Source organism: Halichoerus grypus, chromosome 12, assembly GCF_964656455.1.
Source record: "Halichoerus grypus chromosome 12, mHalGry1.hap1.1, whole genome shotgun sequence".
Lineage (NCBI taxonomy): Eukaryota > Metazoa > Chordata > Mammalia > Carnivora > Phocidae > Halichoerus > Halichoerus grypus.
This window is the reverse complement of record NC_135723.1, coordinates 101,326,269-101,350,384: the sequence shown is the minus strand read 5'-3', so window position 1 is coordinate 101,350,384 and position 24,116 is coordinate 101,326,269. Positions and strand designations below refer to the sequence as shown.

Below are 24,116 nucleotides of genomic sequence, written 5' to 3'. Positions count from 1 at the left end.
ACATATACCCTAAATTAGTGTCATGAAAATTAAAGCTTAATGTATAATGTACAAATGTTTCATTGATTTCAGAAAGGTTCACACCAGAACTGCAATACAAATGCATAACAAACTGTTTTTGTTTTCATTTCTTTCTGGTGTTTAGAATTGCAGAATATGTGTAGAGTGTGGCACACGGTCTAGTTCTCGGTGGCACCACAATTGCTTGGTGTGTGACACTTGTTATCAGCAGCAGGATAACCTATGTCCTTTCTGTGGGAAGTGCAACCATCCGGAATTGCAGGAAGACATGCTTCATTGTAATATGTGCAAAAGGTAAGAAGATACAATTCTTCCATTGAGTTTTTGGTCAGTTTTCTTATCCATGTGATCATTTGTGCTACCGTGTCTCTTTGAGTTCCAAGCTTTTATCACTAATGATCCTCTGGGTACTGAGTGCTGTTAAAGATGAAATTAAATTACATATTTATGAGTCTGAAAGGCATAAGGAAGTGAATGGGTGAAAGACCAGAAATGAGCATTAAGAGGGAAATGTAAGGAGGAAATGGTTTAAAAATAAGGAAGTAAAAATACGTGAACACCTTTAATGACCTCTGAAAATGCCAATTTCTCTTCTAGAACCTTCACCAGTTGCCAACCTCTATAACCTCTCCTCTGTCATCCTTAACCCTTCCTATACCCAGTTTTCAGCAATTGCTTCTTTTTTCCCTGGATAGTAAATTGTCTTTAAATTAGAAAATTTTATTTAAATATATTTGTCACTGCAGATGGGTTCACTTAGAATGTGACAAACCAACAGATCATGAGCTGGATTCTCAGTTCAAAGAAGAGTATATCTGCATGTATTGTAAACACGTAGCAGCTGAGATGGACCCATTACAGGCAGGCGATGAAGTGGAGATGGCTGAAGTCACTGCAGGTAATCTTGAGAATTTTGGGTTTTTGTTTTTGTTTTTGTTTTGATGTTGTGCCAACCAGTCTCCAATAAATAATTTTAGTAATGATGAGGGAATCCTGTGTATCAGGTCCCATCTTATTCTTAATTTCTCAACCTTTAAGTATACATGTGATTTGGGTCATCTCTGAATCTGATGGCTGACATCTGATGTAGCTACGCTCCAGCCCTTCTCCTAATGACTTGAATTCCAGGACTGATGTGCCTTACCAGTTGTATTCTTTGAGCAGCAGTGCAAGTTGTCAGTGTTTGGCTCTATGACCTAGTTTCTGCTTTATAACCTGGGTTCTTTCACTCCAAACAAATTTTAGTTTTATAATGTCCTTCTTAAATGTTAGTTCATATCTTTTGAGCCCAAAATTTTGTTTAGGTAATTTTAGTAGTATACTCTTGGTTGAAACGTAATAACAAGTTTTTTGGTGGTAAAGAAAACAGACGTTCTTACAGATAGTTTTTCCTTTTCATCAATATGAATGGCAACTTTTAAAAGTCCTGTGTTATCATCTGTGAGAGGTTTAAGTAGATACATCTTAATTACTAATGCTTTGTTTCCAGGATGCCATCAGTATACAGTTGTGGAATGTCCTTTTAAAATAATATGTCAGTAACCTTTTAATTCTTAATTTAGATGTTTTTCCATCTACATCTAAAATGTAGATATATTTATGGTTGAAAATTTAAAAATGTGAAGAATATGGCATTTTGGGTGATAATTTACCCTCACTATAGCAAAGTAATAACTATTTACATAGTTAACAAAAACAGAAAAACTTATTCTAAGCTAAAGAATAAATAATATTCTGTTAAGATTACAACAACGAGATGGAAGTTGAAGGACCTGAGGACCATATGGTATTTCCAGAGCAAGCAATTAATAAAGACGTCAATGGTCAGGAGTCCACACCTGGAATTGTTCCAGATGGTAAGAATGTTTTTGGTAATGGATATAGTTTATTTTCTGAAGAAGACGTGTATATACAGTGAATATGTGAAATTTACTATATGTTTACTATCCTAAATAAAAATGAGCCACAACGTGTAGTCACTTAGGAAATTGTTTAGAGAGGAGCTTTCTAGTAAAATAACATTAGAAATTAATAGGGGAAAGGGCATATATATATTTATAGTTCAGTTGTAATCTAGACCTAATCATAAATACATACTTTGGGGGCCAAGTGATTTTCATTAAAAAGCAATTTATTATTTTCTCTTTCTTTAGTTATACTTGTAATTACTAACTAGAGCTGTTACTGATTGTGAGATGTTTCATGCTGAGATAATGAAAAATTTATTGTTTTAGATCATCTCAGTGGTTCTCTTGAGGGTATTTCAGTTATTTCAGTGGTATTTCAATTAAGCTTTTTGCAATGTTGATAATAGCTATTACTGTACTTGAGGATGTGGAATTAATGAGACAAGGTTGGGGAAAAACTACTTATTAAATTTAATCTTGGGCTCATCTGACAGTATGGGATTTTATGTGAAATTTTATATAGATTGAGTGTATACACACAAAGCCTCAGATTGAGTTTCAGTTTTGTATTTAACAACTTTCACTAAAAGGTGTATTGCATAAGATGTAAAGTGAAGAAAAATAAGACAAAGCTAACTGTAACAATAAATCTTGTCATAGTGCATAATCAGATTCCTAATTTCATCTCCATATACTGCTTACTAATAAATAGTAACAGTGTGTTTTGTACTTATATTGAGAATTGACATTTGGTAGTAGGATAAAAATCTTACTCAACTTACTATTGAGAGAGCAGTGTTAAGAGAAATTTTGAGTCCTTGCTAGAGATTCCATAAATGTGTCATTCACAGCAGTTCACATCCACACAGAAGAGCAGCAGAAGAGTAATCCACCAGAAAGTCTTGATACACATGGTCTTCTCATTTCTGGTAAGCATACTATCTAATTTGATGGAATTACAGCATAATGTTTTTATGACTGCTTTGCAGATTTGAGCCACGATCTATTAATTTTTCAAATGAATTATCCCAAAGAATTATTTACTATTGCCATATACACATTATAGTAATGAAATCTTTTAGTTAAGTGATCCTTTTCTTAAAGAGAATTGGCATTGGATTTCTAAAGGAGGTTACAGTCTCTGTAGAGTTGCTAAATCAAATGTTCATTATTAAGTTAAAATCAGGGGCGCCTGGGTAGCTCAGTTGGTTAAGTGGCTACCTTCAACTCAGGTCATTATCTCGGGGTCCTGGGATCAAGCCCCACGTCAGGCTCCCTGCTCCGCGGGGAGTCTGCTTCTCCCTCTGCCTCACCCCCTCTTCGTGTGCGTGTGCACGCACTCTCAAATAAATAAATAAAATCTTTGAAAAAAATAAGTTAAAATCATTATAGAAGACTAGTAGTAGAACATAATAGAACTGCTTGTGATGAAGAGCATGTTTATGTTTGTATTTTAATACTTCCTGCCTAGTGTACAAAAATAATATACTTGTGGTCTGCATGTGTGTTGCACATTTTCTTCTTTTCAGTGAGACTTGAGGTAATTGGTCTTCTATTAACCACAGTTTAGGCTTCATGTGGCATCAGGATAAGTTTTTTCACTTGAGTCACTCAAATGACTCAAATGATGGCACTCATTATTTATGTGTAATTTTCTGTTTTAAAAGTGTGTTTTTTAATTATTTATTTGAGAGAGAGAGAATGAGAGACAAAGCATGAGAGGGAGGAGGGTCAGAGGGAGAAGCAGACTCCCTGCTGAGCAGGGAGCCCCATGAGGAGCTCTATCCCAGGACTCCGGGATCATGACCTGAGCCACCCAGGCTCCCTTTAATCATTCCTTTTTAATGTTAAGCTTTTTTAAGCATTTTTGTGTGTAAAAATATTTGGTATGATCAGATCTGTTATTTGATGGTTTTTTCTTTATCCTGAACTGCAGTCTTTCACGGAGTAGGAATGAAAGTTGGATTTCATTTTGATATCAGAACATAGATTAAGTGCAGTCACCACAGTAAATAGTAAATGAGGAAATTAATACCTCTGTCAACGTAACTTAGAAATTACCTTGATAGTATTTGAAATAAGTGCTTTTTATCTAGTGATCTTTCCTGATAGAGCCATGTCGAGCTCATGTAAATTGGATCTCTGACTTTTGTTTTCAGGCATGATTGGGTTAAAGGCTTAACACACTAGCACCCTGACTTAAAATTTACCGATTAGTGACTTGATATTTCTGATATCTAATTATGTTTATTGACTTGCTAAGCTTTGACTGTTTAATTATTGATGATGAGGAAATACAAAGTTTATATCCAAAAAATGTATTGTGTATGTTAGCAGGTACAGCTAATAAGTAAAATAAGTCTTCTATCTGTGATGTTACTCATCTGAGTCTGCAGAATGAGTTTCAGTTATTTCAGTGATACTTCATTTGAGTTGTTTACATCTGAGTGCCTGCTATTGCAAAATTGCTTTATATTTTAGACTAGTCTTTTTTACTTTTTAACTTGGATACCTCATGTAAGATCACTGAGCCTCCTTTTTGTAGCTGTTGAGAGTATAACTTTGCCTGCAAAATTGTAAATCTCTTTGTAAATGTTCAAATTGTAAAACATCATATATGTTCAATAGAATTATATTAGAAATTCTCTTTTAATATTTTTACCAGAAACCACCTTAAACTCTGGGGATCCTATTAAGGTGATGTTTTTATAGCTTTTCTGGCCTGATCTGTGACCAGTTCTAATTCATGAATCCTGGTATATTTTGGCCTTTATTAACTTGATAATTGTTCTTTTTTGATAAATACCTTCTGTTTTAAGTCAGGATTTAACCATAAGTGTCCTTTGGAAATCCCTTGTCTCCCTTCTCCCTGCCCAAGCCTATTACTTTTAAGTCAGAAAATTAAAAAATTTTTAATTTATAAGTACATTAACATAACAAATATTCCAAATTTTGTAGAACCAGCCCAAGATAAAATGAATCCTGAAATGGAAAATCAGATTTCTCATGAAGTTGATAGTGAAAAAATGGAAATGTCTTCTAAAGTGATGCATATTTGTGAAGATCAAAATGAAAACAAAATGGAAGTGACAGAAAACGTTGAAGTCCGTACACACCAGATCATTGTGCAGCACGAGGACCTGCAGTTAGAGGAACCCAAAATGTCGGCGTCTACAGAAGAATCACGGCCTCCAAAATTCACCATTGAATCTGCCCCTGTTCCACCAGAAACCGTAGTGTCCCCGTGTAAGGAAAGTACTTCTTTATGTTCTAAGGAACAGTTGGCTGTAGAAAGGGTACAAGAACGAATGGAACAGAAAGCAAGTTCTGAATCTTCCACTGCATTTATGGACTTTGAAATGACCCCTGCAATGGAGAGCTGTGTGAAAGGTGGTTTGTGCCGAGAAGACAAATCTGTAAAATCACCCTCTGAGATGGAGTTCTCACTTGTGTCAGCAGCAGACGTAAGCAAGGCACGTGTGTCTTCCCCTCCGCTTTCTGCAGACTTGCCTTCCCCGGACATACTGCACGCTTACCCTTCAACCCTCAGTGCTTCTGTTGGAAACACTGTGCCAACAACCTATATCTCAGTCACTCCAAAAATCGGCATGGGTAAACCAGCTATTACCAAAAGAAAATTTTCTCCTGGTAGACCTCGGTCCAAACAGGTAGGGTGATTTTAATGATATAGACAGAAAAATCTCTTGGAGCAATTATATAAAATAAGGCGTACATGGAACTTTGGAGAGTAATTTTTCCTGTTTTCAGGTAGAACTTAGATGTAATGTTGACCAAAGTGTTTTGGCCAGTTTTTTTTTTTTTTTTTTTTTTAAAGCTGTAATGAAGACTAATTTATTAAACTTAAAGTGATCTTATAATTTCCACTTAGTTGGAACATACAAATGCAACCTATTTGATTACAGTTTCTAATAGAAAACACTTAAATTTTTAAATTCTATGCCACAGAAACAATAGAGCCTTAAACAGTGAAGTTTTAGGTATATTGTAACTGACGTTTATTTTTTCCCCTCTACGATATTTGTTTATTGATATTATTCTTTGTCTGTATTTTTAACTGTTTAAGCATCAAAATTTACTAAGGGAGTTTTTCATGGTGGGTTTTTCTCAGTTTGATTTTTCTATTAATTGCTAACTTCTTTGTGATCCTCCCAACCTAGGACTTATTTCAGTGTTCTTATGGAAAAGTCTTAGAATTGCATTGTTGATCTTTAGGAAGTGAGGGGAATTCTTCCCATGACCTAAGTAGTGTGGATTCTACCCTTTAAGGGTAAGTTCCAGTTCTTTTTAGTGGGATTTAAACTAACCAGAAGACAAAGTGAGATGCTGTAGCTAATATTTATTCTACAAAATTTCTATTTTCTGAAGTTCTTATAAAATGGCAAGATATCCAACAGTGCAGTGTTTAGTCACAGTGGTAATCTGAAGTTTCACGTCTCATGATTTAAATTGCCTCCAGTGATTAAAGTTTGACTTTATAGGAGTAGTATCATCTTGATCTTGATCATCCAATTTTGGAATCCGAAGATAAGTAGAAAAATAGAATTTTATTTTAATGTGAGAATTAGTTTCCTCTAAATTCCAGATATATTTTATTCTCTGAAGACAGGAAGTTACACACCAGAGGCAAAGTAATTACCTCATGGGAGAGAACTATTTCTGTGTGGCAGAGACATATGCAGTAAACTAAGACACTCCTTCCTATATGCCTTTCTCTAAGTATTTCCTGTGATACTTATTTTACGTTCTACCAAGAGAGGGTATTCTTCTCAAACCAGTTCTCCTCCTCCCTACTCTTGTTTTCTTTTTTTAAAATAATTGTTAAGTAACAGTTACGTGGTTTTGGCTCTGAAAAAACTTTAGCAATAGAAATTTGAATCTCAAATTTAATTTTGGTTAGATATTTACATTCTTTTAAAGATACTGCATCATAAATATTCCTGTCAAATTTTACTATATAGAGACTTCTACTCCAACTGAGAAACCATTAGGATTATTTTTCTGTTGACTTAATGTTCTAAGATTTATGTGCATGTGAGTCTGAGTGTGTGTTAATGTATGTGTGTGAGAGTGTCTTCCAGGTTTATCCCATTTTATATGACCCATGTCCTAATATTTGTTACTGCTTCTGCTGTGTTCTCCTTTAGTTCCCAATTCTGGAGTAGTCTGTTTTCTGTTGCCATTGTCTCATTACTGCTGCGTAACTGCTGCTGACCTCATGAGCAGTTCCTAGGCGTGTTTAACCTTTTCGCTTGGTTTTAGTTGCGTAGCAAACAGCCTTCACTTGGTGATGCATAGCTTGCTGATGTACTGCTGTTTTTGTGGAGAGTATGAATTGGATAGAACAAGACAGCTCTTTTACTTTTTATCATTGCTGAGGTACTGAGGTCATAACTTCCAGGGAGTATTCCAGGGTATATCTTTATGTTGGAAATCCTGAAGTCTGTTACTCTGTTATATGAGTTTCTTTGATGTCAAGAATTCCTGTGTTATATCTTTAGGTTTGTGTTTATTTTGCATATTCTTGGTAGTGGGGACTGGGTATAAAATGAGATGGATGTTCATGGCAATGATTGTGATATAAGCAAGATTCTTTGGTGTTCAGCTGTGTTTTGATTGTTAACAGTAGTGTTTCCATATTTTGTTGAAGGTTCTCTGGTCTTTACCAGTATAGTGAAGACTCTCCTAACCAAAGAACTGCATATTTCATTGATGAAATTCTTTTTCACAGTCGTCAAATCTTTATGTTCATCTCAACCATTTTCTAATATTATGTGAGCTTTTCTAAAGAATTCACTTAGAAATTAAATGAATAATTAGAAACAGAGAAAATCTGGAAGCTTAAATTTGAGGTGTCAGCTAATGATTGGATTATTGAATGTTTTTTGGAGAAAGGAGTTAGCCAGTAGAAGGGTAAGCCTGTGCTGTCTAAGAGAAATACGAGGCAAGCCTCATAGATCTAATTTAAAAATTTCTAGTAGTCCCACTTAAAAATAAAAATAAGCAGGTGAAATAAATTTTAATGTTTTAACTTAATATATTAAAAATGTTAGTATTTAATCTTTTATATATAATAAATTATATAATAAATATATGTAGTATAACTATATAAATTGTATTATATATAAATTATATATAATAACTATAATATATAACATATATAAACAATCATGTATATAATAAAATTATTAATGAGATCTTTTACATTCACTTTTCATGCACAGTGTTCAAGATCTGGTTTCCCACCACATACATTAGAAGTACTTTGTAGTCTCATGACTAATGGCTACCTTACTGGACAATGCAAGGGCAAGCAATTTTTTTTTTTTAGCTTTAATTTATTTTTTGACAGAGAGACAGCAAGAGAGGGAGCACAAGCAGGGGGAGTGGGAGAGAGAGAAGCAGGCTTCCCTCGGAGCAGGGAGCCTGATGCCGGGCTCGATCCCAGGACCCCAGAATCATGACCCAAACGGAAGGCAGACGCTTAACGACTGAGCCACCCAGGCGCCCCAAGGGCAAGCATTTTTAAAAACAGGAAGATTTTAGTTCCAGAAGGAACTACATTTGAAAAGAAATACCAACTGAATTTAAGAGTGATAAATTAAGAATGGTGCTCTATTTTCGCTACTTTTAAGTACTGAAGTAGAAATAGTCTACAACACATTTTATTTTATTTTATTTTTTTAAAGATTTTATTTATTCACTTGACAGAGAGAGACACAGCGAGAGAGGGAACACAAGCAGGGGGAGTGGGAGAGGGAGAAGCAGGCTTCCCGCGGAGCAGGGAGCCCGATGCGGGGCTCGATCCCAGGACCCTGGGATCGTGACCCGAGCCGAAGGCAGACGCTTAACGACTGAGCCACCCAGGCACCCCTACAACACATTTTAAAATGAATGATAAAAACGATTTGTTGTAGCAACAATTCACTGTGTATTTTCAATGTGTAATAGATTATCAATATAGAAGTCATATATATGTGCCCATATATGTTCATATTCTCTTGTATATACACATATAAGTACATATATATGAGTATGTGTGTAGTGATACTGGAGTATGGATGGGTATATAAATCACTATTCTGAGTCAGAGATATCAGGACACAGACCGTGGAATCTGTACAGGATTATTTTCCCTTTAGAAGAGATTAATCATTCAAGTTTAGTGTTTTATATTACACTTTTTATATGGAAGGTTTAGGTGTTATTTGTACTATATTCTTCATGAGCTGTTTCAAGTATATCTCAGATGTATGCTTCATCCTTCTTACTATAGGAACACTAATGTAAGTTTTTCTGATGGTTGTGGATAGAAAAAGTTTCTTTTTCTTGTTTTCTTCCTCATTTCAGACACAGGATTTCACAAAGATAAAGAGGAAGAATATAGACATAATAGGTAGTAGGAGAAGAAAATTGGTGGAGCAATGACAGGGAGCCAGCCAATTGGTCATGGTTTCATTTAAATTGTCCCAGTGAACAGTTGAGATTTCTTTCTTTCATCCTTTATTGAAGTTATTCATTTGTATATATTTTAGTGCTGCATTTTTTTTTAGTATTTTTATGGGTATATCCGCTTTGGACCTTAGGTATAGAAAAGTCATTATTGGCCAACTGCATGTTATAATTGCCTGGCGAGCCTTAGAAACATATCAGTGCAATGACCCCACCCTACAATTAAAACAGCCCTACAGTCTTCTTTCATTTTAGCCCTGGAAGTAGAGTCCTGAATTAGGGAAATGTGCTACTTATTGTTACTTGTATGCATACGACTTACTACAGGAAATGATTCTTAAAAAGCAGTGGAAAATAGGATGGAAACATTTTTTATTTCAGCATATCAAATAACAGTGTGTTTTTCATTTTCTACTTATTTCTCTCATTCCACAGTTGTATTTACCCATTTTAATTTGGAAATTCTGAGATAATAGTAATCTCAGCCCATCTTCTGTTATTTATCCTATTTGTATCACTTTATTTTATGGAAAAATATTTCATATAATCACATGACTGTGCTCTGCTTTAGACACTCATGTACTAAGTGCTTTCATGATAGTATTGAAAGAGGTTTATTAAACCTATGAAATAGGTTTTATTGAAATATTAAATATTTCAATGAAATTTCATAAAAATAAACTTAAGTACTCAACTGTATTTTGAAAACTTCCAATTCTTGGAATTTTTTCATTTTTGATTTTACCTTTCCGTCATTTTTTGTTGCTAAAATCATATATATGGAAACCTTAGAAATTTCCATTAAGTTCTAAGACTGAAATTTATTGAGGGGTTCTCAGACAAAGTGAAATTTCTTCAATATAGTAGATTTCCAGGATAGTACTTCATTAGATCATAACCACTTTTCCATTACATTGTGAAGTGGATATTTATTAATTTAACTAATTTTATTATGAACCATAGAACTTTATGACATACTTGCCTACTGCAATAGCATTTTGAATGAAGTGTTTTGAGTTAACAAATCAGTTTCATAATCTATTCTTGTGAGAGAAAAACAAACCTCCAAGGTGGTGAGCTGTAGAGGATTGTAGTTTTATTAACAATTAATTACAAGTAAGCACTTTCTTTCTTTTTTAAAATAGTAGACACCATTTCTAGTTTGTAAACAAAAATCCTTTAGTAAGAAGCACTGTTGATTTTTTAAATTTTTGTTCTGTTTTGTTTTTAAGGTTTAAAAAAAAAAGGCATATCTATAAATCATACTGTCCAAATAAGGAGAGGTTTAGTTCTTGTTAAATTATTTCATATCCAGCTTTTAATTAAAATGTTTGAATTTTGAAGCATTACTTGATATAACTTATACACGGTGATATTCACTAAAAGGAAAGAAATTACCCTGTGTAGTTTTAATTGTCCCTTCTTGGATACCTATTAGGTAAGGTAAAACCTACATTTGTGATACTTTGTCTTAGAGTCTATTAAAGGTTTCATTAGTAACCAGATAACACATTCTGTATTCTTTATGGAGAATAAAAGATGCACTGTAGTTGCCCAGAGTGATTTTCCACTTATAGTCTAGTCTAAATACTATGCTGCCTTTTTAAAAAGTGACTTTTAAGAAGTATTTTGTATTGTTTACATCAGTTTTTACTGTAACTGATACCAGGAAAGATTGGTTACTATAAATTCAGCATGCGCATTTCCGTAGTGCAATTACTTGGATTCAGATCCTTATTTTCCATTATTGTCTGTGTGACACTAAGAACGTTACCTTGCCAACTGTCTTGTTTCTTCATCTGTAAAACTACCTCATACGGTTGATGTTGGAATTTAACAATAACACGTGCACAGCACCTGACATGTAGCAAGTGGTCGTGCTGCCCTGCTTGCTTTCTTGAATTGCAGAGTAATGCATATATTCTGTGAAAATGACGACTTGAGGAGATAATAATCCTGTATTAAATGTAGCTCTGGAGAACCAATCAGATCGACTGATAATTATTTATACTGAAATGTGCCAATGAAAATAACTGTAGGCCTTGAGTGAGTCAAATACTGGACACAGTAAATACAGTATGTAGTAGGTTTCTTGAGTTCAAAGCCAAGTAATGGCTGCACAGATTTTGGAACTGAACAGCCTATTAATTATACTGTGTGTGATATGTCCTGTAGGAGAGGAAGCCCAGGGTACTATGGAAAAGCAGAGGGGGTGAGAGGAAACTCAACTCAGACTTGCATGTTGTGCAGCTAAAGTCCAAGAAACACTGCTCTAAATCCCTGAAAAACTGTAGTTTTAAACCTAAAAAGTGTCTAGCCGTCTGGGGTGGCAAGCAGATCAGAAGCATCCCTTTTCTCTTGGTTTCCTTGTGCCTATTGTGATATTTCCGAAGCTGTTACCAAAACCATTGCTAGCACCAGCCAAATTCACATTCCTAAATTATTGAAGGCTAAAGCTGGTAACAGCTGTTTTTGTATTTTTATAGCATCTTATCAAAGCACTATCAGGACTAAATTTCTTGTTCCATTTGATGTTGAACTCAGTTTTGTATATGAGACTTATTTATGTGAAAAGAATTCTCTTAAGTCATAAAAATGAGTCGTTTGCTGCTGTGGCTGTAATGTACATGAGTGAATGTATATACCAAAAAGGAATTATAAATGCTTAGGTTTTCTGTTTCTCTTGCTGATTGTCCTTTCTGCTCTCTCTTCATCGTTTTCGCTTTCTCTGAATCAGACTTCCCCTTCAGTAGCAACCTTGGTTTCACGGAGCATGTTGGGAGGGGCTGGACCTGAATGAGGATGACTTGCAGGTGCGAAGTCTGCGCAGGAGACACCAAACCTCTGGCTGCTCTTGAAACTTTTTCAGTAGATTGGGATACTATTGGGCTCTAATTATGACATTGATCATACTTAACAGCCAGCAACCAACAGGATTAGGCTTCTAATAATAGAAAGTTGACCTTAATAATCCTTTTCTCCACTTGCCATTATTGTTTGCATTTTCCTATCCCACAGCCCTTGTAACAGCTGTATAATTTACCAGGTTGATAAATTTACCTGAGAAGTTGGCCTCGGGTAGAAAGAAGCTTAATACCAACTTTAAACAGGTTTTGGGTTCAATAATTATTGTTAGAATCTAATTGAATCTCAACCTAGTAGTATTTTTTTTAAGTTTCTGTAGGATTTGATAGCAAGTTGCTTCTCTTTAGCTCTCTTTACAGCTTAGTTTCTTGATGGCTACATTTTGAACCCTTTTGCTTTTAATTCATTATAGTTTAAGAGTAGCACTGCATTGGATGGGTTGGTAATTTTTTTTTAAGGTGAGGAAATTCAGGAATGTAGGCTATATCTGATGGGGGAATTAGTATGTTTCAAAGTACAATGCTTATTGATGCATTTACTCATCTGAAAAAACATGCCCAGTGGAAAAAAATAGGCATTCAATAAGCACTGAATAGAATGCTTAACGTAGCAGTGAACAAAAAGAATGGTCTTTTCTCATCAAGCTTCTAGTCCAATGGCAACAAATAAATACAAATGTAGTAAGTATAAATTCAAGTGTAACAGCAGTGTAAACCATGTTTCAGTAGACAGGGGAGCTGACCTCTGAATTGTCTGTGTAAATTCTTTTTCATCAAAGCTGAGATCTGTAGGATAATTTTTAACTAAAGTTGATAATTATAGCTGTATATTAGTTTTAAGGTCTAAAGAATATATTAGGTAATTTTTTCATTGTCAAAACATCTAAGTATAATCATAATTTTTCTCCAGTTCCTATAAAATTGCACAGTCTATCTTCCAATGTCTTACGATAATATAGTTATTAAAATTCGTAATGTAATTACCCAAGCTTTTATTATATAAGTTCTTCATAGCAGTTGAATGGTTTTCTAATTATTCCTGAAATGGCATCCAAACATTCTTGATCTATGGAGCCCTTCATTTTGTTCATCCATGTTCTATGAAGTGTAAATGTTTTTAAAATTAGACACAATTTTGGCATCAAAGCTAACTTTTAAATTATGGTGAATAACATATTATCTGAGAGTATGACTTTTTATAATATGTTTTAAGAGCTTTCTACTAACATTAAAGTATCCACCAAAAGGAATTTTATCAGAGAAAATATTATCAGAGAAAAACCAATGGAAACCTTGAGAGAACTAAATTTAGATATCTCTTGCCCCCATTCTCTACCAGTAGATAATCAGAAACAGTAAAACATAAGACCCCAAATTTCAATCAGTGAGAAGATGCAAAACATGTTGTAGGGTAGAGGATAGTTCAGCTGGAGCGCTGAAGAAAGGCATCTTTGATGAGGAAATGTCTGAGCCCATACGTGAAGAATCAGAAGAAGAAGCCATTCATTGGAGAGTTGCAGTTGTTCTGAGTCAGTTAGCCCCCAAGTGGTGAAGAGCTTGGCATGTTTGAAGGAAACCAGGGTAGCTGGGGCATAACAATCATGAGAGAGGGCCACAGGATGAGGTTGGAAAGGTTTGAAGTAAACTAAGTGCGCGGAGGAGCTGTTGGAAGGGTTTGAAACAAGGTAGTGTTACGTTTTTGCCAAGTCCCTCTGGCTGCTGTGTAGAGGAGGGCTTGAGGGGGTTGCGGGGTAGGGAGATTGAATATACTGATTTACTGATGGTTTGGATTGAAGGAGTGGCAGGGGAGAATGATGAGGGAAGAGAACAGATCAGATGACTCCCCATTTTCTGACCTGAGGTCTGGAATCCGTTTCTGAAGAGGGGGAAGATTGTGAGACGGAACTGGGTAAGGGAGAGATTTTAGATGTGGTTAAGTTGAGAGGTTTGGTGTGACAGAATGGACGTGCTAAGGAGGAAGTTGAAAACCATACTAACTTCTGCAAGAACATGTTGGAACTAGAAATGTGAATTTGGGAGACAACAACATTCAGGATGGTGTTTACAGCCCTCATGATAGATCATACCATTTAGGAAGAGACTACACAGAAAGGAACATTGTCCCGGCCTCAGCCCTGGGAAACACTGGAGCTTTGGAGGCCATGTGGAGGAAGAGCATGCCTGGGGGACAGAAAGGTCAGCAAGGAATGGCAGAGAAACATTCACAGGTGTGCTGCATTGACCCCAACAGAACTGTATGGTGACATTGACAGTTGGAGTACAATGAGAATAGAGAAATGACTTCTGGCAGCAATACAGGTTACCCTGGACGCAGCAGGAAAGAAGACAGAGGTGTAGATGCCAGTTGATCTGATACTGGGAAAGCGAGGTAATTACCTGTCAGTAAAATCAGGATAGCCATTCACTGAGCTTGAGGGTAGGTTAATTAAAAGTGAAACCAGTCTCTTCCTTGTGTGGTTTTTCTCAAAATACTGTTATTGCATTAATTATCTGCAATATAAAGGGTAGTCAAACTCTAATTTTGGTTGATTATTTAAATTCCTGGTGGTAGTTTTATGTGATTCATAGGCTACTACTTGTTAGTTTGATAATATTCTAGAAACCTGGTAAGTACTGTGTTTCTTAAGTTTGGGTCATTAAAGTGGTAAAAGTTATAGCATATGGTATGGAATTGCCTAATTCAAAATAGGTTCTTTATTGTTTGACATTTGTTCTGTGTTTTTCTTTAAAATATTATCTTTGTGAAGTAGACCTTTTTATTTATGCTGCTTAGCATCTTCATCAGATTAGTTCAGGTTAATGCTGAATGTGGTTATTAAGAAGTAAAATGTCTTACTTTCATTTTAACTATTTGAATAAGGTACTATTTCTTGTATAAATAACCAAGTATCTTAGGCATTTTAATTTGCAAATTTAGGACAATTTGCTTTAACGTTTTTCACTGTACAAATTAGTCCCTTGGATATAATCTAAGGATAATAGTCCCCTAAATAAAAATAAAAACTGAAACTACAACTAGTGGTCACTGGAAGGAAGAGTAGTTAAATGCTAGGATTATAACTGATATCTACATCTTAAGATTGCAAACTAACTTTCCACAATTTAAAGTGAATGTGTCTATCAATTACTCATGTTTCTGATTGCATTTGTTTGCCTACTGCTTTGGTTGTTTATAGCAGTAGGTGTACATAACATTCTTTAAGGTTATTTCTCTTTTCCAGGAGAGTGATAGTTGTTAGAAGAAAATAATCCCCAAATAGATTCTTACATAAAGTGTTAATTCCTAGAATTTAATTGACTTTTATTTATGTTTTGGTTCTGTAATTGCAGTTCCTGAGTCAGTGTTGATGTCCTATAAAGCCTAATTCCCAGTATGTTTCATTGTACTGATGTTTCCATCTGAATAAAATACTTAATGTAAATTGTAGCTGCAAACATTTAAGTATAAAGTCATTGTAAGCCATAAGCTTCTTGTCCCTATCTTGAAGCAATTTGTCCTAAATTTCCATACGTCTGCATTTGTTTTTGCTGTTCTAAAATTCCTCAGTTGCTGGCTTTGACCTTTTACGTTGCTGAGTTTTATACATCTATTTTCTCACCTGCCATATCCTAGGGGGCTTGGAGTACCCATAATACAGTGAGCCCACCTTCCTGGTCCCCAGACATTTCAGAAGGTCGGGAAATTTTTAAACCCCGGCAGCTTCCTGGCAGTGCCATTTGGAGCATCAAAGTGGTAAATAAAATTGCATTTACATTCATATATCATTTCTTTCTAGTTGGTTTTGTCCAAGTAGAAGTTAAGAATTAAGCCTTTCTTTTCTAGATAAATAGTTCAGATTCCAGAGCCACTTTTTTAATCTAAAAATTTTAGTATGAAGAGTCAACATGGTTGCACTTAAAAAAATCTGGATTAGAAGGAAATTATATTGCAATTTTACATGACTGATTTTAAGTGTGAATTTTTAATAACTTCTTTTTATGGTTGCTTTTTTTTATGTTGTAATTACCAGTGTTTCTATGGGGGAAAATCCTTGTCGCATAGGCTATAAAGTAATTTAGGACTTGCTCATTCACGATAATCATAAAATTTTGTTGCTTAGAAAAGAACAAAAGAAAACTACACTAATCTATTATGTGCTAATGGAGAAGAAATACCAGAATCACGGCAGATTTCACTGTCTGTGTTAATAAGCTCACAATTATAGGGCCTCTCTCTCATGTCATTGATGGAGGACTCTGCTAGTTCTTGAAGTAAGTTATGTAGTCTGATGCATTTTAGAAGGTAAAAAATTAATGTGAAAAGTATTAATTGTCTGAGAAGTTAAAATATTTTACTACCTAGAGAAGATAATTTTCTTCATCTTCTGTATTTTATATTCTGGAATAAGGCTGTTTATTTTAGACTAATCAGGGATTTCAAAGGAGTTCTCAATTCTACTTTCTTATTTCTATCACTATTAGAACTTTTTCAGCTCACTCTGATATGCAAGGTGTTGAAAGTAGAGATAGTTGGTTGAAGAGTATAAAAGATGTTTTGACAATTTTGTAGCAAATACCACCAATTTTCACTTATTCTCATCTGTGTCTCTAGATGCTGGGGAAAACTAGATTATTATAGGCCTGATTTAATAATTGACTTAACTTTAAAAAAAATCTTTCATACTTATCAACGGGAAAACTATCCAGTTCAATCCTCCCTATCCTTTGTTCAAAAAAGCACAAGAGATCTAAAAGAAGAGTAGTTTAAGAGAACAAGGAGATGCAATTTGTAATTATCAACACTGAAGGGAAAAAAAGATTACCCCCTTCCTTTTTGTTCATGTGTATTTGTTTTATGCTCACATTATAACCATAAATTATCAACTTGGAAACTGTTGTGCTAAATAGGTAATGAGTTCAGCATTTCAGACTACAATAAAAATGGTATCAGTTGAAAATGTGACATTATTATTTAACTTACTGTGGAAAAAAAATCAGGATTTTCCTGATTATTTTAATAATTTTAGATATACAGAATATTATAAATATGTGTTGATGTCAGGCTTTTTCAGAAAGTAATACATAAGTCGGAGTATAAACAAGAAAACAACAATAACAAGTAACCCTAGTATTTATTTGTTAGAATATCAGAGAATTTAACCTGTTTTCCTGTAGAATATTTTTGTGTGTTGGGTAAAAATTCAGATCAGTTATTTGCATTTCAAGTAATTATTATCCAGATGAGTTAAAGCAAGCTGTTTACTTTTTTATCAGCTTTCCTATAAACTTTAAATACATTGTCCTCTAAATACTGTGGTAGAGTGAGGTACACCTGTTCAGTTCATACAGATGGCTATTGAATAGTAGGGAAATTGACAAATTTAGTGACAGGAAAAATACTGTTGTACACTAGCAAAAATTAGCTTTCATGCAGTGTAGTAGCATTGCAGAATACTGGTTAAGAATGTGGACACGAGCCAGAGTTGCTAGCTCTAGACTTTGGACAAGTTACTTTTTTTTTTTTTAAGATTTTATTTATTTGACAGAGACACAGCGAGAGAGGGAACACAGTGGGAGAGGGAGAAGCAGGCTTCTCGCAGTGCAGGGAGCCCAGTGCGGGGCTCGATCCCAGGACCCTGGGACCATGACCTGAGCCGAAGGCAGACGCTTAACGACTGAGCCATCCAGGCGCCCCTGGACAAGTTACTTTTTTATCCTTCGGTGCTTTTATCTCTAAAATGGGGATAATAAAATAGTACTGACCTTATGAGATAGTTGCGAGTAAAAGGTGCTTAGACCAGTATACCGTCAGCACTCAATGTATGTCAGCTACTGCTATAATTACTGAGAGAACAGTTAGTGAGTCTTTCCTTATACTTGCTCTATATTGAATACAAATTGGATGGAGTTAGTGGCTGTTGAGCCACCTAGAATGTAGGATTAGGAAGTGGAAAAATAAGGCCAAAGTTTGCTGGTACAGGGCATTCACAAAACAGACCTAACATTTGATTCGAAGGTCATAGGCATTTTATGTTTATACTTTTTAAGTTGCATAATATGTGTTGAAAGATAAAAATAATAAGCCTGGTCTCTTTAATATTTATCATCTAATCAGAATAAGAGAGAAGCAAGTATTTGTGTAACCTTTAATAAAATGTTTTATCTCACATTGGATTTTAAAATTTTTTTGGACTTTTGCAGAATGCTGATTTTTCCTTATCTGTTACGTAGGGCCGTGGGTCGGGATTTCCCGGGAAGCGGAGACCCCGTGGTGCAGGATTGTCAGGACGAGGTGGCAGAGGCAGGTCAAAATTGAAAAGTGGAATTGGGGCAGTTGTGTTACCTGGGGTAAGTAAGGCTCATTTCTCATATCCTTTATCTTTGCTATAATCCTTAATTTGTTGACTGATGATGATAATCTCATTTGTAAAATTGTTAGATTGTAAGAGTCACATAAATAAGCCAAAATTTTTATTTTACTCTACTTCTGCCTTCTTTTTAACTTTTAAACTTTTCTTAATATTTTATGTTTCCCATCCTCTCTTTTCTTACCTTCCTTTTTGACTCTGATCTTTCTATAGCAACCATTGCCAAAAGTATATATGTAATATATTTGCTCCTTTATTTTTTATAAAAGCAAACTCCTATTATATTATTGAGCTTATTTGAAAAACTTAATTAAGTTGATGTTTTAAGTTTTTTATTATAATACAGCTTACAGAAGAAACTAGAAATATTGCAGATCACTACATACTCTAAAAATGTTGAAGATTTTATGACTATCTTTGATATATTTTAATTCAAGATTGATAAATATTTGCTCATTGGCATGTATATGAGGCTTTAAGTGTGTATTGAAAAAAGTCTGTATTTGGCAAACAGTGGCAAATATTTCATGTGGTAACTTTATATTTTATCAAAATCCTGTTTTTCAAAGTCTAATCGTCATTTTAAGTTCAGGAGACTAGTGGATTGTTTCGTTTGTGCCACAGTTTGTATATCTGTTCACCTGTTAAAGGATATTGTGGTTGTTTCCATTTTTTGGCTGTTAAATACAAAACTGCAAAAAAAAAGCCTGCTATGAACTTTTATGTTTAAGTCTGTGTGTGGACATATGCTTTGTTTTCCCATGAATAAATATCTAGGAGTGGAATGACTGGAAACATGGTAGGTGTATGCTTAGCTTTTTAAGAGGAGTCTGCTTTCTAAGTTGGGTGTGACATTGTATGTTGGCAAGAGTACATGAGATTCCTGTTTCCTCCATATACTCACCTGTACTTGCTGTGGTTAGTCGTCTTCATTTCAGCCACTGTAGCAGGTATGTTAATAATATCGCATTAGCATTTGTCTCATGACTAATGATGTTGGCACATTTTTAGGTGCTTATTTGCATATTTCTTTGATAAAGTCACTCTTCAAATCTTTAGTACATTTAAAAAAATTTGAATAGTTTTTTAACTTACTGAGTTTTGTATTTTCTTTATGTATTCTGGACATGGTAAAGAACTTGTTTGGAACAGCAAATGTTTTAATTTTGATGAAGTCCCATTTATTAATTTTTTTTTTTATGATTGTGCTTTTGGTGTCAGAAATAATTGCATAACCCAAATTTACAAACATATTCTGTGATTTCTTCTAGAAGTTTTATGATTTTAGGTGTTACTTTTAGCTGTATGATCCAATTTGAGCTAATTTTTATGTATGATACGAATATAGATTGAAGATCATATTTTGAATATCCAATTGTTTGAACACCATTTCTCTGAATTGCCTTTGTATCATTCTTAAAAATTAGCTATCTATGTATTTGTGAATCTAATTTTGGAATCTCTATGCTATATTGATCCATTTCTCCATCTTTAGGCCAATACTATACTATTTTGACTATTTTTACTTTATAACTACTATTGAAATCAGACAATTAGTTTTCCTTTTTTTTTTTTTTTTTTACCTTTTCAAAGTTGTTTTGGCTATCCTAAATCCTTCATGTTTCTATATGAATTTTACCATTGGCTTGTCAAGTTCTGCAAATAAGCCTGCTAGGATCTTGATTGGGTTTGCATTCAAACTATAGATCGATTTGGGGGAAGTTGATGTTTTAACTGTGAAGAGTCTTTCAACCCATAAACATTGTGTATCTCTGTTTCTTTGGGTCTTTTTAAATTGTCTCAGTGATGTTCTTTAGTTTACAATATAAATGTCTTTTGCATTATTTCTCAGATTTATCTCTAAGTTTTCCACATTTTTTATGCTCTTGTAAATGGCAGTGTTACCTCAGTTTCAAATTGTAGTTGTCTGTTGCTAGTATCTAGAAATAATCACTTTTGTGTATTGATTTTTGTATCCTACAGCCTTACTAAACTCCTGTATTACTTCTACTTGTTTATTTGTAGAACCCATTGAGTTTTCTACACTATGACACTTATGATCATGTTGTTTGCAAATAAAGTTTTCTGTCTCTTTAATCTGGAGGGTGTTCATTTCTCTTCCTTATTGCATTTGCTATAATCTTCATACAGCGTTGGATAGAGGTGATACGATAACCTTGTCTTCTCGATCTTGAGGAGAGAAAACATTTAGTCTTTCGTCATTGAATATGGTGTTAGCTCTAGTTTTGTTTTATTTTTTATTTTTTTAAAGATTAATTTGTTTTAGAGAGCGCAAGAGAGCGTGTTGCATGAGTGTGTGGGGGGGTGGCAGAGGAAGATGGAGAGAGAGAATCTAAAGCAGACTCCCTGCTGAGCCCGGAGCCCAGCATGGGTGATCTCGTGACTGTGAGATCATGACCTGAGCCAGAATCAAGAGTCAGTCAACCCATTAAGCCACCCAGGTGCCCCTTGTTTAATTTTTTTAATAGACATCCTAAATCAGTTTGAGGAAGCTCCTTTCTATTCATAAGTTGCTGAGATGTTTTTCTTTTAATCAGGTGTAGATGTTGGATTTTGTCAAATGCTTTTTCTGCACTTATGGCTTGTTTATTGATATGAAGTATATTGATTGGCTTTTTTTGTATGCTAACGCATCCCATGTTCTTGCGATAAACTGCACTTAGTCATGATGTTTTTTACTTTTTCATATATTGTTGGACTCAAATGGCTAAAAGTTTTAGACTTCTTAAGTCTATGTTCATGAGGGTATTGGTTGGTCTATAGTCTTATTTTCTTTTAATTTCTTTGATTTTGGTATTGGCATAATGCTGGCTTCCTTGAGTGAATTGGGAAATAGAATCTTCTCTTCAATTTTCTGGAAGAGTTGTGTGGTATTGGAAACATTCTTCCTTATAGTATTTATAGAATCATTAGTGAAGCCATTTTGGCCTGGAGTTTTCTTTGTGAAAAGGTTTTTTTAAAGTTTTTATTTTAATTACCCAGTGCTTATCATGACAAGTGCATTCCTTAATCTCCATCACCCATATCACCCATCCTGCCACTCCCTTCCCATCTGGTAACCATCAATTTGTTTTCTATAGTTAAGAGTCTGTTTCTTACTTTGTTTGTCTCTCTTTTTTTCCCCCTTTGCTCATTTGTTTTATTTCTTAAATTCCACATACGAGTGGAACCATATGGGAGTTGTCTTTGTCTGACTTATTTCACTTAGCATTATACTCTCTAGCTCCATCCATGTCTTTGCAAATGGCAAGATTTCATTCCTTTTTATGCCTGAACACTATTCCATTGTGTGTGTGTGTGTGTATCTTCTTTATCCATTCATCAGTCAGTGGACACTTGGGCTGCTCCCATATCTTGACTATTGTAAATAATGCTGCAATAAACACAGGGGTGCACGTATCCCTTTTAATTAGTATTTTTGTATTGTTTGGGTAAATACCCAGTAGTGCGATTGCTGGATTGTAGGGTAGTTCTATTTTTAACTTGTTTGAGGAACCTCCATACTGTTTTTCACAGTGGCTGCACCAGTTTGCATTCCTACCAACAGTGCAAGAGGGTTCCTTTTTCTGTATCCTTACCAACACCTGTTGGTTGTTGTGTTTTTGATGTTAACCATTCTGACAGATGTGAAGTGATCCCTCATTGTAGTTTTGATTTGCATTTCCTTGATGATAAGTAATGTTGAGCATCTTTTCATGTATCTGTTGGCCATCTGGATGTCTTTGGAGGAATGTCTGTTCATGTCATCTGCCCATTTTTTAATTTGATTATTTGTTTTTTTGGTGTTGAATTCTGTCAGTTCTTTATTTATTTAGGATACTAATCCTTTATTGGGTATGTTATATGCAAATATCTGCTTCCATTCTATAGGTTGCTTTTTAGTTTTGTCGATTGTTTCCTTTGCTGTGCAGAAGCTTTTTATTTTGATGTAGTCCCAATCGTTTATTTTTGCTTTTGTTTCCTTTGTCTCAGGGGACCTATCTAGAAAAATGTTGCTACGGCCGGTGTCAGAGAAATTACTACCTATGCTCTTTTCTAGGATCTTTATGGTTTCAGGGGTCACATTTAGATCCATTTTGAATTTATTTTTATGTATGGCATGAGAAAGTGGTCCAGTTTCATTCTTTTGCATGTTGCTGTCTAGTTTTCCCAAAAAGATATGTTGAAGAGGCTATCTTTTTCCCTCTTCATGGGAGGATTTTTAACTATATATTCAGTTTCCTTGGTAGGTATAGGGCTATTTAGGTTATCTATTTATTCTTACATGAATTTGTCTTTCAAGGAGTTTATCCATTTCATGTAAGGTGACAAATCTGTTGGCCTGTTATCCTTTTAATATCTGTAGAATATGTAGTGATGTCACCTTCCTCATTCCCAGTGTTGGTGATTTGTTTCTTCTCTCTTTTTTCCTGATTGGTCTTGCTGTAGGTTTATCAATTTTATTGATCTTGAGCCAGCCTTTGCTCTTATTAATTTTTCTCTGTTTTTTTCTGTTTTTCATTTCATTGATATCTACTCTGATCTTTACTATTTTCTTCCTCTCACTTTGAGTTTAATTTGCTCTTCTTTTTTTGTTTACTTATTATGTCCTTGCTTCGAAATCCCCCACTTGTGAGGTTTAGGTTAGAGACTTCTGTCACCTTTAGGCTAAATCAGACTAATATGTATGTAGGCAATACTAGGACACTCTCTCAAAGATTGTCTTCTTTACCTTTGAGGTAGGTTTTATATATCTCGTAGTTTAAAGGTCATGAAATGAAGTATAAAAAAAAAACAGTGGGTCATTAAGCTACCTGATACTGTTTTCCTTCTTACATGTACAGTTGCTGTTCAAAACCCTTGATTTTTTTAGCACTTATAATTGAAATATGCTCTTTGAATCTAGGTGATATTGCAGCTTTCTGTACAGACTTTGTTTCTGGTTTGTACTGGGAATACTGTAGTCCACGCTTGGTTTTTATTTCAAATAAAAGTGTTCTCTGATTTCTCTAAATTTGTCTTTGAAAATAATAAAATTTTATCATTTCTTTGAGCCTATTCACTAGGTATCATCCAATTATAAAACCGGTTTTGTTTTCTGTGTTGCAGATGGGGATATAGAAATGGATACTTTTTATTTTTGTTAGCTATATTTTATCTATTGTCATAGGTTTCATATTTTAATAAGTTTTCAGTGCATCTTTAGTCCTTTGGGTGAATTACTGGTAACTTCACTTTTGGTAGACAATTATTATGAATGAAATGATATTTTACTTTATGAATCATCTTGTTCAACTTGCTAAAATCTTAAAATGCTAATTTTGAGATACACATTTTTTTAAATTTTATTTTGTTAAGAGAGTGAGGGAGAGAGACACGGAAGGAGGGGCAAAGGGAGAGAGAGAATCTTAAGTGGGTTCCGTGCCCGGTGCAGAGCCCATTGTGGGGCTTGATCTCACAACCCTGAGATCATGACCGAGCTGAAA

At 34.6% G+C, this 24,116-nt stretch overlaps 1 protein-coding gene across 3 annotated transcripts in view; it reads left to right on the top strand.

Moving 5' to 3' along the window:
- The window catches only part of KMT2C (lysine methyltransferase 2C), a 267,212-nt gene that overhangs the window by 160,682 nt on the left and 82,414 nt on the right, over positions 1–24,116 (top strand). For all 3 annotated transcript variants that reach the window (XM_078059760.1, XM_078059759.1, XM_036069051.2), the window contains exons 10-16: positions 146–315; positions 768–919; positions 1,764–1,877; positions 2,780–2,857; positions 4,887–5,596; positions 15,897–16,016; positions 18,494–18,610. In XM_078059760.1, coding sequence (XP_077915886.1) covers positions 146–315; positions 768–919; positions 1,764–1,877; positions 2,780–2,857; positions 4,887–5,596; positions 15,897–16,016; positions 18,494–18,610 — 1,461 coding nt within the window. The remainder of the gene's footprint in view (positions 1–145; positions 316–767; positions 920–1,763; positions 1,878–2,779; positions 2,858–4,886; positions 5,597–15,896; positions 16,017–18,493; positions 18,611–24,116) is intronic.